The sequence below is a fragment of the Anabas testudineus genome, chromosome 3 (genome assembly GCF_900324465.2).
Source record: "Anabas testudineus chromosome 3, fAnaTes1.2, whole genome shotgun sequence".
NCBI lineage: Eukaryota > Metazoa > Chordata > Actinopteri > Anabantiformes > Anabantidae > Anabas > Anabas testudineus.
Window position 1 is genome coordinate 22,763,226 of NC_046612.1, and position 16,983 is coordinate 22,780,208.

The 16,983-nt window shown below is 39.5% G+C and overlaps 1 protein-coding gene across 1 annotated transcript in view; it reads right to left on the minus strand.

Annotated features, from left to right (window-relative positions):
- LOC113174820 (myocyte-specific enhancer factor 2A-like) overlaps nucleotides 1–14,988 on the minus strand; it is a 32,596-nt gene extending 17,608 nt beyond the window's left edge. The window contains exons 1-2 of the mRNA XM_026378968.1: nucleotides 14,858–14,988; nucleotides 1,861–2,048 (exon numbers count right to left, since the gene is read on the minus strand). Of these exons, the coding sequence (XP_026234753.1) occupies nucleotides 1,861–1,914 (54 nt within the window). The 5' untranslated portion in view covers nucleotides 1,915–2,048; nucleotides 14,858–14,988. The remainder of the gene's footprint in view (nucleotides 1–1,860; nucleotides 2,049–14,857) is intronic.
- Nucleotides 14,989–16,983: the final 1,995 nt, after the last annotated feature.

The following is a 16,983-nucleotide window of genomic DNA, read 5'->3' on the forward strand; positions in this document are numbered from 1 at the left end:
ATGAACACATTCCTCTGTACCTCCTCACAATCACTAGTTATTCAGTGGTCACAGGAATATTCCCTCAAGTCATGATCCCTGAAGCTTCTCAGTATTGAGCTCCTTGCAAGAAATTACACTGTTCATTGATGGTCTCACTTGAAGTCAAATAATGGACACACACATATGCTGAATGTAAAGTGTAGGCTGCGAAAGCATGTTAGTGGAAATGTGTGGAACCTGGTGACTTACAGCCACTCTCCACTTTTAGAACCACTTTGTTTTATCCAGAGACGCATAGAGAGAACATGGATTTTATACGCATGACAGGACTGTGGCTTGATATATTTGTAAACATAGAAAAGAAAAAGACGCATGCTGCCAACAAGTCACTGAGTCATAAACAAATATTTATTCTTAAAAGATTATTTTCTCATTGGGAGTGATATGTTATGATATGTCATTTGTCTCCAGTACAGTTTAATTTGTTTTCACAGTGTCTGAAGAGCAACGTGTCCTCGGGAAAAGACTTTGGAGCTGCTGCAACATCACATGTTCCAGTCAGGGAGCATAGGCTGCATCAGATGGCCAACCAAGATCATGTTCAACCAAGCTGAACATTTTCACCAAAGCCAGAAACATTTGGAACAGTAGTACTTACTGAATAAAAGTTGCATCTCATTACAGAAACTACATTAGATATTGGTAAAGCAGGCGCCACAGTTCTTATTGTGACTCCAAAGGTAGTTAACGTTTGTCGGCAGAGAAGTAACCTTTTTCAGTTTCTTCTAAGAAGAACTTTGTAAATGTGTTTCTTGAGCATGACTTGCAAATAAACTTCTGTGAAAAGAGATAACAAAGAACTATGTTGTTCCTCTTTTAAATATGCAACTACTGATAGCTGGTCTATCAATTGTGCATCTTTCTACTACAGCGATGCCACTGCTGTATATCCTGAATAGTGTGTAATGGTGTAAACGTTTGAAAAAGAGGTGAAACATCTAGAAACACTTGATGCACTTGACAGATAAAATGAAAACACAAACCAACTTCCTAAAATAGAGTACAAGAACCTAAATATACATCAGGCTCCATTGATAATGTACACCCAACAGCTAAAAATGCTCTGGCCAAGACAACCAAACATCAAATTTAAACATCAGCCCAGATATTTATTTTCCAGCCACATCCCTATTTCCAGAGCCTGTGCCTTCCTTCCAGACAGGCTGGTATTTGTTGTGCTGTTGGGGGTGATATATATAGAGGAGACAGACAGAGAGGGATTCCAGTGGGCAGCAGTGCGGCTGAGCAAGGAGACGGTGAGGAGAGAAGGCCACTGTGTGTCCTTAGCACTGACCCACCCTGCTAATGACAGGGTGCTGTCCAGACCCAGCTAACCCCAAATTACTGCCCTCGCCACCAGCTGTGACCGCTGCACTCTCAAAAGTTAAACGGCTTGCAGGAATCTTTAGGAGTTCTGTAGATAGAGGATCCACAGAAGGTTCCTTGAAAGTGAACCCGGACGTGTAAGTGCTCTCACATTTACATGTATAGAACACTTGACATTTCAACAGGAAACCTTACAGGGCTACTTTTAAAATCTGGACTGCAATTGTGCTTATTGTTCCTTCAGATCTTAATAATAAATGCAGTGAGCTATTAGCTTTGGAGCAGGCCCTTAGCAGGATTAAGAGGTCAGACATCAGCATATCAGAAATGCACAGTACACAGTGTTTCTTTATGGGTCCATGTTGTTATACTAAAGACTGAGGAAATGTTTAAGAGAATAGATTTAGGAAGATTTAGAGCACTTATCCAGTACAGTGGCTTACTGTATGTACTGTACATAAAGGTTTTTAACCACAGAAGAAAGACACAGACCTGTCGGTTCCTCTCATCTACAATCCGGGTGATCTGGATCTTCTTCCTCCCCATGTTAAAAAAACGTCCACTGACCAATAGAAACAGAATATCAGTTGGCTCCCAGTAGTTAAGAGTTCAGAAGGGAATCCTTAACACATAGTCCCTCTTTCAGCTATATTCCTCCTGTATCAGCTTGGCATGGTTTGCTGAAAAAGACAGAATACAGATACATAGAGAAACAGCTTAATCTCAGTGGTATTCAGTCATCACAGCATGAACAGTGTTACAAACAGTTACATTCAGCAAATTACTTCACATCCAGTTAGTGTTCACAAGAGCATTACTTAAAAAGAGGGCACAAGCATTGATTTTACAGTGCTACAGACTTTATTCTTTACCAGCTTGGTTGTTATAATGGGTCATTGGTGCAGAAAATGTTAATTTAAGGTTTACTTTTCATTTGCCATTTTTACTATGAAGTTGTTTTTGTAAATTCCTTTGCACTACTGTCTTAGTCACTGCTAAGTCCACTGTGCTACTCAGGACAAGGACACCAGCTACCTTGTCACCTGAGCATCACTAGGAAGGTGCAAAGCACACCAAGGTTAACTAGAGGATTTGTTAGTCCAGTAACAAGTTATGATCCCTCACTGTCTTTAAACTCTGACCACTGGATTTATACCAAACATACAGTCTGAGAAACACCTAGAGAATTAAATCCAATGCACTACACACCTTTGTCTAGCTGGTTCCAAACTCCCTTCCACAGCAATGAACCTTCATCTGTACGAACATGAATATTCAGCCCCAGAAATCTTAAGTGAACTCTCTTGTTTTCGCCTCCTGGAGGAGTGCCCACCTGCCTTGCTGTGTCCCTCCTCTGCCTCAGTGTTTCTGAGCCCAGCCTTCACCAGAGCTCCTTAGCTCTTTTCTAATCTGATCTGATCTGGGAGGAGGCAGATAGTGAGGCGAAGCCAGGCTTTATCCTAACCCTCTCTGGATTACTGCAGCATGTGGAGCACAGAGCTGAGCCACTGCAGACCCAGTTCATAGGGCAGGGAGATGGGACAAATGCTTTTATTATGCACTAGTGGAAATGTATGAGTGACTTTTGCTGATTTAAATGACCTCTGTGTTTTATAAAATATAATACAATTGAGTGCCAGTTACCTAAATGCTCCATAAAGCAGCTAAATGACACATAAATAAAATTAAAAAGAAAATCCCATGTTTAAATGATATTAAAGCATAGTTGCTATTTGGCTTCTTTAGCCTGTTCTTGTTCCATTTGAGTGATTGTTAGAGTACTTCCTTGAAATTACATAAACCATCATATATTTCATCTCTTGCCTCTTGTCTTGGAACATTTAAGTTAATGGGGATTGGTTTGCAAGTGGATGCACGCTATTGCTCTGACCCTTCCAGTTCACCACCAGCCCAGATCCCAGCTGAACCTGCCAAGTCAGTTCATGGTACATAGTGTAATAGACAGAGACTCCTTGCATATTTGGGATTTAAAGGTCACAAGGATTTAACCGCTTCTACAGTCTGGATGATTTGATGGCAAGACACAAATATTTTATAAAGAGAAGAACAATCATTTCTGCCATTGTACTGTGCTGCCACTGCCATGAGAAAACACGCAGCTGACTTTTCTTTCGTTTTATTTGTCAACTATTCACCCTGACAAATAATCTAGTGTCTGTGCTGTGCTTTGCTTCTCTTATTATTGTATCAGTGGCGAGAAATGGAAGACAACAGATACAAATAAAATACAAATTCAACAACTATTCATAGGCTCTTATTGTGCATGTACTTCCCAGACAAGCTGCCCAGATCAATGCAGTTGTAATATGTTACTTTAGCAGAAACTCTATCTGGCTGACATGAAAATCAATGCAACCCACAGGGATGAGACCAACATGCTGCAGCAACCAGCATTCACACAGACATTGTCAAGACTGAGCCATATATTGCAACTTTATTACATTAGCAAAAACAAAGTAGTACTTTGTGATAAAACTTTTGATATTCACACTGGACAGGAAAAAAACATAAACTAACCCTCCACTACACCTCCAGGTGTATCCTTAAAACAAAGTGCTAAGCCCCTGGAGCTCCTCCTCTTTATCTCACCCATGAAATCTAATTCCTGTGGATCTTCAGAAGCATGACCATTCTTGGTGAGGGGGTGAAACACTCTTCACAGAGATTGGCTTGAATAGGGTTTATGCTTCTACAATAGCAGAATGTCTACTAAGACTGTTGTACTTGATGAGCAGCGATCAGTAATATCACATTTTGCTCTGAAAAAAAAAAAAATCACTCTGGTGGCAAATACAATGTAGCTGTCATTAACACATAAAACTACAGTGAAAGATATAAAGCAATACTAGTTTTTTCAGGGATGCCCCTTTAACAATCGGACATAGTTATGGCAGGCTAAAAGCAACAGTTCTACATTTTGCTAAGACTTACAAGAGCTCAACACAACTCCTGTAATAATATGTCATAATGAAATATGAAGCTGACACCAGGAGATAGTTAGCTTAGCATTAAAGCTTAGAAGCAAGGGGAACATCTAGCCTGTCTCTATCCAAAGTAATAAAAATCTTATATCTTATATCGTGACTATATCTTCTCATCACTGTGATGTCATCAGTCATGAGTAATGGCCAAATACTTCAGGATGTTGCTGTGCCCAAAAAAGAAATACACAAATAGTAAGAAATTATTGCCCACAAAATGACGACAGCAGGGTTGGACATAGCTGAGACGCAGAGTTATACTCCTCCACACTGCCAACTTCCTGTTAGCTATGACAACTACAGTACTTCCTGTTTCATGACCTGTCTGTTTGATAGTCATTGGGAGTATTAGTTGAAATCCCCTTGCCAACTACTGACACCCACACACGCCACAATTAAAAATTTCTTATTCAGTTGATCATACATTTGTTGAGCGACCAGCAGGCAAGACGTTAAGAGGATCAGATGTCACAAATTATTAGAATCTAATATAAATTTGATTATAATATTTTATAAGCAAGAATTAACATTCGTTATTTGGAATAAAAACACAAATGGAGCAAGAATGAAAAGATGGAACAGTGCACAGGTGGAGTGACTAGATGTTAACAACACAACTACTTGGGTTTGGTTTTAACTTGATTTTGCAGCTTGGTATTTTGGGAAAACACTTTCTTGTCAAGACTTAGATTTGAAGGTCAGTACCATGCACATATCGGACACAAGCAAGACTAGGGACTGAGGGAAATACAGTAGTCAGCTAAATTGCCAGTATCACTCTTAATATCTGCACACTGTCGGTTCCCAGGCAGACTTTGTCACCTTTGAACATCGCCAGCCACTTCCTTTGGTTTTGTTTGTATTTGGTTCCTAAATAGTTTGAACTATTAATTTAGATTAAACGAACCCCACATGAGAGAGAGCATACACATATTTCAAAAACACAGACTCATTTCTTAGGCCACCATAGACAATATGGGTAAACGACTGGTATAATCTGAACTGGTAAAATCAGAGGTTCATTGTTAACAATAAAGGCTGTTGTAGCTTTGTGTAGATCAGTTTATGTTAAGTTTGAAAGCTATTATTTGTATAACCTCTTACTAGCACAATACATTGAATCTTTTACCGTCCAGTCTGTCCAGAAACACAGCTTAGCCCCTCTAACACTGGTCTGCTGACCCCAATAAACCCCAATGTACGGGGTCAGCCATACGTATGAACACGTATAAACAGTTCTCAGACACTGTTTGAACATTTTGTGCACTAATTAACAGCCTCACAGTTATAAAGAATAAACAAAGTGAGAGCTGCTGAAGGTTAATCACGCTGGTTTACAACAGCAGCAGGTTGCTTTCAGTACAAGGCAGCACTGAGTAATTGGCAACCCTTTCATCAGTCCTCCTCATTAAAGACCACAAGCTCATCTCTAATTCTACCGACCCCACTGTGACCTCTGCTCCAGTCACTCCAACAGTGAATCAATGAGGCTTTAAACTGCAGCTACACAGTATGCACCACTAGGTAACCCCTCAACCTCCTGGAACTAGAAGAGTAAAGTAACCAATATCTTGCTCTATTTAAAAGAGTGAACATCGTTTCGGTTCGGAAGAGTATAAGACCGATCTGTTTGTCAGTGAGGAAACTGCCATGGAGAGATTCATGGTCATTTGCCGGAAGATAAAAGAGTGTTTCATCACTGTTTGCAAATGTGTTAAGGACTGATGACACAGATTGCATTCCTTATTCGTATCTTTACCTTCCCTGCAGCTTTGCTCATCTCCTTTCCCTCCTCTACTTCCCTATTTGCTAAATCTAAATCTCTTCCTCTAGCAGTTTATTTGCATTGTATCCATCAGGAAGGAGAAAGAGAGGGAGAGAGAGAAAGGGAGACGCTCTCTTGCTCAGGGCATATTGAGGCAGACTGATAGAAGATTCTTCTTCCCCCTCAGCGAGCCCGGACATTCTTTGAAGTTTTCATAAATGGAGTTTTTGTAAAAGTTCTTGGGGAAACTTATACATGGTAAACAGGGAGGCTATATGGTGGATCTGCTCCCCAAGGGAGGTGGAGGGAGATCAGGCTTGTTTACTGGCTGAAGTGTTTAACACTTCCCTGTTTACAGTACGACCCTCCCAACATGCCTAGTTGTGAATATGAGTTTTCTTTGATGTAACGAAAGCGAATGACAATTTATGTAAAAGCATAATGGAGTTAGAGCTACTTAAAAGAACCAGCGATGAAATTAGCATTTTCTTATGCAAATGATGCTCTGGCACAATGCATAATCTTTGAATAAGCAGAAGTTAATACACACGTCACAACCCACAACAACAGTTGCAAATTAGTCACAACACTAAATCTGTGCAACCTGCACATTGAGATTCAATGAATTCAAGTGTTCGACTTCACCCTTTTCTGGGGCTTATTCAGGCAGGGACATGTGTTTTATATAACAACAGAAGCAAGAAAACCACATGCTGAATTGACAACCCCTGGTATCGACGCCGGCTGCTGCTTTGTCACTAAACTAGTGAATTTTGCCTGAAATGTAATAATTAAACTCATCCCCCTCCACCAGCATCTCAGTTATTTAATGCTAGGCTGAAGGCCAGGCAGATTAGATGGCTTAAACTGTCATCTGCCAAAGCGCTCGTGTCTTCTGGTCAGCTAGCAAACTGAGATGCTGTTTTGCTGTGTTAATCATGAGTATGAGAAGGAAATGACAGTACAGAAAAGGCTGCATCAGTGTGGATCTACATTCATGTAAGGCATGATAACGAGATGCTCACAAAAAAAAAAAGAAACGCTAGTAAATTTGCCAGTTTCACACAGAACAAACTTTTTTCCATTCACTGATACCCTATTCTGCTGCACAGTTAATCACAAGCTCCCAACCTAGTAAAAACTCCAAGACAGCAGTCTGTTCATTTAATTACTGGCACACTGTGATGTCATTTCATTATTGTGTTACTTTTATGACAGTGGCAGTAGGATAATATTTTCCTGTCTCAACACAGAGACACTGATGTCATGCCTGCAACACAGATTGAAAGACAAGCTGCCCCGTAAAAATGCTTGCCTTTTCATATTCTCTTCTTTTTCAGAGAAAAACATTAACTGGCAAATATCAATTCCTGTTTGTTTTTCTCGTATTTCACGACAGGAAAAAAAGCTCTTTTTCAATTCCTCGATCTCAAATCTACAAAGCTAAGGAGCCTTAATAATAATGAAGTTACATTGTTTTGGTTAAATAGCTGTTTCCAAACTATAATCATCCAGTATAATATTATAATATTGCATATTATTAGTAAAATAAGTATAATTTACAGTATAATAGTTATAACAAACTAAATTAAATATATATAGTATATTTAAACCCCAGATGCTCTCATGTTAAGAAGCCCTAAACACAACCACAACCAGAAAGGCTACTTTGCCTGGAGTACCATGTTTTAGGCCCATATAGCATCTGCCTCTCAAGACACTGATACCTACCAAACCTATGGATACAGATAATAAATCATTGTTCATAGACAATCACTAAGGCTACCAACAAAATAAGTTAGACAACAGAAACGTCCTTCAAGTCCCCTTGCTTTTCAAGGTAAAAGCCAAAATATTTTTAACTACCGAAAATATTATGTTACTGACAGGTGGAACTCAATATATAGATTGGTTTAGCATTAAATTCTTCCTGTTGAATCAGCAGTGAAAAGATTTATAATTGCATAAGTAAAAAATATAATATAATATCAATTAAAAAATTTATATATACATTGATAACAAGCCAACGTTAAATGTGGGTCTGGAGGAGGCAGTGAGTTTTCCCACTTCACAAATCTATTGTGATTTTGAAAGCACTAGTTTGTTTATCGTTTCAGCATGAAACACATTTACTGAGCTTTAGTTCTGCTCCATATTTTCCACTCCTGTCATGTGCGTCCTTTAACATTGACTCTATGCTCCTGTGTTGATCCTTGCCCCTGAATTTTAACAGGATTGCTCTAGTGGACTCCAGGGGAACTCTAGAGCCACTTCAGGAATATTCACTGCATCTTAACAGCAATGACAAAAGCTTTGGTGATGGATGTGCAGTGTAATACCTGCAGACAAAAAGTATGTCATCATACAGTACAGTCACACGCTACATTAACACTACATTAACTATGTACTGTAGTGTTGCACAACCAGTCTGTTACTGCAGATGAGCTTGCAGAACCATATAACTCCATCACTGAGATGTGTCTCTAGCCTCAGCCCAATCCTTTGATCTGCTAAATGATATTATAATGAATTCTTTAACATTTTTGTTTGTTCTAGCTCTCATTGAAATTCTGTGCTTTCAGCAAAGTAATATCTTCCTTTTAATGTTGTGAAGAGATGGTAAGTAGATCTAAGGTCGCTATCCTGTGGTTCCTCCAGGCAATCTCCTAGCCCCCCACACTCCTAACTCCCCCCTTACACACACATACACATACCATCTCTCTTTGAGATCACTGGGTAAACAGGACTCCTTTTCAAGTTGGTGTAAGTATGGGACAAGTGGAGTTCAGTCAGAGTCATTATACGAGTTCTTCCACATGCATTCGTCCTGTATGAAGCTTATATGTGGCATTTGAGCCAGGAAGTGTGCCACTAATGATATTTATGTCAATACTGTAGGTGTGAGTGAGGTATGTGAATAACTGACACAAACTCAAAGCATTGATATATGGTATGCTTTAAATGGCTGAAATACTGAATCTAATTCTGGAAATTAGAAAACATCAGCCTGGAAATCACCAGTAGGATAAGAAGTGGACATAAGTAAAAAAAAAGTATACAATATGTATATTCCTATAAGTAATAATTGGTGCTTCAGACTTCAGTGTAGTGCTGCAGTAGTATGCTCTTGTTCAATGCATTGCTTGCATGAGAAAAGAACTTACAGCGGGGATGACCTGATCAGTTTCTGGGTGACCTGAGATTAGGGTGCATAATTGCTGCAAGCCATGTGTGAGATCAAACTGGGTGAATCTTTTGGAAATTAACAGACTCAACAGCCAGGATACAGCAACGCAATGACTTCAGATTACGGCCACCAAATAACCAAATTGTTTCTTTTAATGTTATCAAAAAACAAATAATGTGACCCCATGTAACTAAGCTACAGCACAGCCACACAACAAACCAACATGATGACATGATGTCATGCAAATTTTCTTTCATAGAAAAAAGTCTGGAAAACAGCACCACCTGCAAACTAGAAACACAACAGAGCAAAATAAAGCAAAAACAACTGATATTGGAGAAGCTGAAATCAAAAAGTCAAACGTAGGATTGGTTACGAGGTATATACAGTATTTTTATTATCTAACTGTATTCTCGTAATCAGAAGCAGATTAAGTTAAACACAGATTCTGTGGAAGTTGCTGGTATAACCTAGTTCTCAACTCAGAGCGGAGTGAGAGGATCTTCATGTACAGCCAGCATTAATGAAGTGTTGGCACCATTAAGAACCGTGTCAGGACTCAGACCCAAACCGCTCGCTGGTCTGGACCCTGTCTCTGCAAATCAACACTAAGTTTAATTAAGCCAAGCCACGCTGCCATTGGCCCAACATTACTGTTTAAGTTGGCAGTCCTGAGGGAAACGTATTTACTGCCAGTAACAGAGGCAGTTTTATACGACTGCAGGAAAGAAGATTACAAGGCTAATATTTGGAAATTGTTTTATTTGATTTCTGTATTTATTGAGTGTAATTTCTGAGCTCCTCTGCGGCATATTTAGTATCAAACGCACGGGTGTGTGGCCCAGCGGTCAGACGGCAGGCAGCCAGAGGTTTGGCTGGTTTGGAAGGACCACCTTAGGCCTGATTAGTGGGGTGACCATGCTGGAAGAGTTCTCAAATCCAGTAGATTAGGGGCCCTTCCACAAACTAAAGCAAGGCGAGAGGAGAGGAGAGGAGAGGAGAGGAGAGGAGAGGAGAGGAGAGGAGAGGAGAGGAGAGGAGAGGAGAGGAGAGGAGAGGAGAGGAGTTGCCATCACTGCCAGAAGCATTGCTTAACACAATAACCAGGATTTAAATATTTCTTCTATATAGCCCCAGTCTGCAAGAAATTTAAATGAGCTGAACACAGAAAATGAGGCTCCATTAATTATTCTGGTGTTAGATGACAAATAAACTATAAAAGCAGGTACAAGAAACCCAAGAAAAGAAGTATGAATCAATCCCTAGAGATGCCTGACAGAAATTTATTTTCTAGTTCTGAGATTCAGAAAGATAAAAAAAAAGGTTAACATATCATATCATCATCATCATATTTTTCAGGTCTGGTTTACACAAGATCAGTATTTCTTCAGAGCACTTCTCACACAGAAAACAGACTGCTTCAAATCAAACATGAAATAACACAGAGATATTCCATGTGTGTCATAAGAAGTTTAACTTGAAGATTTAAGTGAAGAAGACAGAACCAAAATGAGCCTGTGCTGTTCCGTAATCATATCAGTCTGGATGCTTACAGCAGCATGGACAGGTGACAAGCGCACGACAAGCCTCCACAGCTAGAAGAGTCAGCTAAACCTCTCGTCTTCTCTGCTCATTGTGAAGCAGCCTGTCATTGGTTTAGCCAGGCATCACTGCAGCTAATCAAAGTGGATAAGAAATACATTAGTCCACACAGGAGCAGCGTGCATAAGCCTGGGCTCGCCAAAGCAGGTCACGTAATTGACTAGAAAAAAAAAACTGTGTCAGTCAGTCAGTCACAGAGGACCCAAAAACAGCCTCTCAATAAAATACACACACACACACACACACACACACACACACACACACACACACACACACACACACACACACACACACACACACACACACACAGTGCCGCCTCTATTTCTTCAGCGTGTTATGCAAAAAGAGAAGTCTGTCCTTTAGAAGTGTTGCTATTTCTGTTTTCCACAAGGCCCCAAATATTCTATCATTAGTGAAACTAGGAGGGAAAGGAAATGCCACTGGGGAATGTGGGCTCGATACAACCACACAAAGCAACCTAACTGACACGGTGGACAAGTGGTTACAGACTGTCATGTTACTGTGAAGAGGTTTGATTTCTATCATACCTATCAAGTATTTTTGATTGCATTTTTGCCTTTTATAGTAGAGAGATGAACAGTAGATTTAGAAAAAGAGAGAGGGCTATGACTTGCAGCAAATGTCCCCAGTCCGACTCAAACCAGAGACACTGTGGTTACGTGGCATGTACTGTAATGTGCTTCACGAGATTAAGGCGCTTCACAAAAGTTTATTTTCTCACTTTATGTCAGAAATAATAAGCCAAATGTCTGCTTTTTGTATTCATTTATCATTCTATCTATGATACAATGCAGTGTAGATAAAGACTAACTAACCAAAGTTAAGAACAAGACTTTGCGGAAAGTGAGCATCAGCAGCAAACACCAGAAGCACCAACCAGGCTGAAAGCTAAAACAATGTGAAAGAACTTGCATATACACCACTACTGATGGTAGCCAAAGTACACATTGACATGAACAAACTGTAGCTTGTATATGACTGTATTTAGAAAGATGTTGACCTGCTGCTGTCAGTTCATAACATTTTTAAATTTCTTACTCTGGGGAGACTAAATTGCTTCAGTCTTTTTAGTTTCTATACCTTGATGAAATGAAGATAAACCTGTTACCAGACTGCAATCATTTCTGTCTCTGAAGCAATATGCTCAGTTCTTGAGGATGATATCATGAACTCTCAACCCTATCAGTAACCACAAGCAATAAAAAAAAGCAAAGATGAGACACTCATCAGCAACTAATAGTATCAACTAATTTACACTCATGTCAAATCATTTTTTTAGAAAGCACACTTGATTAAATGAAAAAAAAAAATCTGAGAAATGTTCCCAGATTTGAATAATTTTTTATATAATGACAAGCTGAAGTTTTGATTGGCATTCTCATTTAACAATATCAAACATCCTGCCAACAACTGTAGAGTATGACCGTCAGTTTTAGTTTTTTATCAAAGATTACTACATAATCTGTATAGCTATAATGTTATCCAGATTATCTCGATCAATAAAACAAGAGTGAGAAGATCAATTTGGTCATAAAACCATGTTACTTTGTTCACTTTTTTTTGACTCACAGATCTGTAGCAGCAGTGCAGTTTTCTAGCAGTTTTAAATGTAGAATAACAATACTGTCACTTGGGCAGTAAAAACAAGCTATAAACACAACATTTGCTTAATATCATATTTTAAATGTTACTTATGTAAACATTAGTACTCGTTTTTCTGGTCTGATTATGTAAATCCGTCATTTATTCTTTTCAAACTCGGTTTTTGGTCTTCACCAACTCTTGGGGAAAGTATCTGGCTCTTTAGCTGCATTTTTACAAAGAAATGATGGTTACTGACCCTGAAAAGTAAATGAAATGACAGACGCAAACCAATAAAGTGGAAAATTAGTTAAAAGAAAACAAAGTGCTAAATGACCAGGTCAGCATACTAACATGCTCACAATAACAATGTAAGGTTCTTCATTACAGCCTGGCAGATTAATTAAAATGTATTCCACTGTACTAATAGATGCATAATTTGAACCAACATAAGTTTAGTTACATATGTGTGTAGTACGTGTGCAACAACATAGTTAGGTGCAGTGCTGTATGCGAACCTTGGCTGTGTTATTAGAGAGCATAGATAGAAACAGCACATCTAAGATGGGTAAGAGAAGACTGACTGGGGATGGAAGAGTTTTTTCATCCCATATGTTCCCCGTGTTCTCAGCAGTCTGGGAGGGGGAACAGTGGAACCATGACCTGATTACCTGTCCCCTGAAGCCTGTGAAGCCAGCAAACAGGCACTGTCCCTTCTTTGACAGGGAGCATAATTGAAGGTGATGCTACATGCTGCTAGCTCTGCTAATGAAATATGAAAACAAAGAAGCAGGATGGCATCAGACAGGCCTGAACCACAGAAAAGCTCCTTTTCTTTTCTGTCTGGTCAACAGTCAGATTTCACCTCAGTGCCAAATGATGGAAGGTGATGATCTGTGCATCACACTCCTTACAAGCCTACATATTGGATTATTTAGCAGCTAGTATTTTCCATAGACATAGGTTTTCCTATTACTCATGTTCATCGAAGAAGGACATTTTGTATGTTTAAATAAGTTACACACATACTGTTCTGACATATTTATACCTTGAATGTGGGTTTACAGGCTAACTGTGACAGCCCTGTCATACAAGAGCAAACAGCCCCTAAAGAACTATATCCTGAAATATGATCCTGTTTTTAGATAACTGATGCTAATGGTTGAGCATCTTGTGGAAAACATCACAATGTTTTAATAAAATTGAAGATGGACTTTACAGCCTGTTCAAAACTCAACATGAAAATAAAAAAATGCCAAAGATCAAGGGAACATACAGAGCAATAAATTCAGTCTTAAATGATCTCCACTTAGACTTTTGTGGTCGACATTTTTGCTGAATATTTATTTATTTATAAACCATCAAAGTGCCAACTGGTCTGAGCTGACAATTCGTTAGCTAACATTAGCATATGTTAGCTAACATATTAGCTCGATGTGTCCCTGTAAGATAAGCTGCACATAGCTGATTCAAAGAGTCGTCTTTAAATGTTCATCTTTATTCATAGAAGTCACACAAATAATTCAAAAACTGAAAAGTTTTTTTTAAATCTTATATAGCTAACATTAGCTTATGTTCGCTAACCAACGTTAGCTAGATATGACGATGTTAGAAAAGCTACAGCTCTTTGTAGCTTCTGTATTTTTACAGAAGTCACTGAAACGTTTGTTTTCTTGTTGTATTTTTTCATTTTATCACACTTGCGAAACAAGAAATAAGCAAGAAACGTGCAGTTTCCCTATTTGTTGTTTAGTCTTCATTTTTATTTCACTTCATATTCAGCTGAGCTTTTCCTGTTAAACTTCATGTCATCTAGTACATTTCATTAAGAGCGTGACAATAAATGGTTTTGCTATTTGAATTCTGGTTCACTAGTTTTAGAAGATTGTAGAAATATATATATTTCAAATATTTTACATAAAAAGACTCCTTCTACTGAGATACCTGCAGCAGCACTGTGTGTATTTTATTTAACTTCTGGTACTGAGACACATCCCTTCTTTAACATGATCATCAACAGAGACTTAGTGTAACAGAACTAGACACGTCCAGGAGTAATAGAGACTTGGTTTGTTGCACAGTTAATCAAACTTTTATAAAAGTAACGTAAACGTAAAATCACAACAAAAACTCACTCCTGTCGTTAAGCAGGGAGTAATTGAAGATTTAATGTCCCCACTGCTGATCACTAAAAACACACTACCGCGGCTGGTTAACGGGGTTTTAACAACAATGTCGCAGCCTGATATGAAGTGAGCTCCTCCCCGGCTCTTTCCTCCGGACACACGGACCCTGCTCACACACAAACACCGCCGTGTTGGCTCCACTTACCCCGACGCTTCTCTCCACACGGTCCGTTCCTGTCAGCGCCGCTCGCTCCGAGCTTCGTCCGCTCGCTGTGTTTAGGAAACGGACCAAGTCGGAGCGGCGGAGGGTTAGCTCCACCCAGCAGTGTGTGTGTGTGTGTGTGTGTGTGTGTGTGTGTGTGTGTGTGTGTGTGTGTGTGGGGATCCTCCTACGTTATACGTGTGTGTTTCTGCTACAGTGACCCCATGCATGCGTGTTTAGCATCAGAGGGTAAAACCTCTAACTGCATGTGATCGTAAACAACAACCTGGAACCGGGTGTGAGTCGCCTTCAACCCAAACACGGGCCGAGCATAATAAGTGATCCATTGATGTGTTTTCACTCTTTGCCTGAAGGAAGGAAGGAGGAAGCTTGTGACTGCGAGGCCGCAGGTTCAAGTGTTTGAAGCAGGAGAGTTCCTCTCCTCCTCCTCCAGCAGCTGATGATGATGATGATGATGATGATGATGATGACAGCTCAGGTGGCGCTGCCTAAATAATAAATACAGCAAATGACACAATGCTAAAAAGGATTTAAAGTGTTGTCTTAAACCCTGCTCAGGAGCTGGAGCTGGAGACACAACCTGAACTTGTCACTCGGCAACTTTCTTTTACTTTCAGCAAAAAGCCAGCGTTTCTACAAGAAGCGACGAGCAGCTGCTGCGACAGTGAAGTCTATCAATTTAAATTAAACATAAATAAATCACAATGCTAATAAACAACAGATCGAAAAATGTGAAGTGAAAACCAGCCTTGTGTTGCTGTCACCAAAGGCCCGAGGCTCATGAGGAAAGAGAGAAAAACAAGCATCAGGCAAGTTCAGGTCAGGATGCTGAGAGCCTGAAGCCCCCTGACTGAGACCTGCAGACAAGACTGAGCATTGTACAAGAAAGAAAAGAAAAGAGTTTTGCACTGTGAAATTACATATCAGAAATGACCAAACAAACCACAACACGTGGGAATATCTTCTGCAATGAATGAAGCTACATTGACATTTGACCACTTCATACAGTAGCTTTTGTCCCATTAAAAATGACAAATGAAGCATAAACATTGGTACTTTGTGATCTTCAAACAGGTTGTAATGAGTGGAGCCACCTCTGTGAAGACAGGAAGAGAACAGACAAACCTCTGGTGCCACCATGTGTCGTGGAGCTGGATGACACCTGAAGCCATGACAAATCAATAATCAATAAACAACAGCTGGAAGACAGACTCCACATCTGCTCCACATGTGGATTCACATGTTCATTCCCTTCTTTAAAAGAGTAGAAAGGTTAAATAAACCACATGGTGAATCTCAGTGTGTGTGTGTGAATCTGTGAGTGAGAGATGTTCCTCACATGTTCAGTTTTGCTGTTACCAAAAGCAACTAAAATAGGATTCCTGTTATTTTCCTACTTCTTCCTAAGCTTCCTAGCATCATCAGCTCTTCATATGTTTGTCAGGACTTCACATTTTAATATAAGCCTACATAGCCTATAAGGTGAGCTGACGAGTGGACAGATAAAGATCACGCTGTGAGAACAGACGAGAGCCCACCAGTAAAACACAATGACCAGTTCTGCAAGAAACGTTATGCTTTAACAAGATTTCACAGCAGGACGTCCTCTTCCTCATAACACAATGACTGGGTTTGACGCCTGTACAGCACATGTGAAAGAGACACGGCTGTAGTAGATGATCCTCCAGCTAATTCATTGACCATTGCTCAGCTTCAATCAGGACCTCTTAGTCTTTTCACTTGAGTGGATAAAGGACGGTGAGGACAAAAGAAGAAAATAAAAGAACTGTTCATGCAAAATACAGTAGGCAGCCATGTACAGTTGCTTGGAAAATAAGCAATTAGTCATATTTTATTTATTACATATGAAGCTAACAATGTTTTTGAAGTTAAAACTTCAAATGCAAATAACAGAAGATGGATGAAGGAAAACATTGATTATTTGTGCTGTCTAAGGGCAACATCATCAATTTTCATTAGGTTTCATCTGGGAATACATGCACAGTGTTAAAGTGGTGTTAAACTTCCTTCTGCCTTCTTTGCTCTTAGCTGAAAGACTTTGGTGGAATTCTGGAGGAGCAAATCGAACAATAGCACAAGCTTCATAG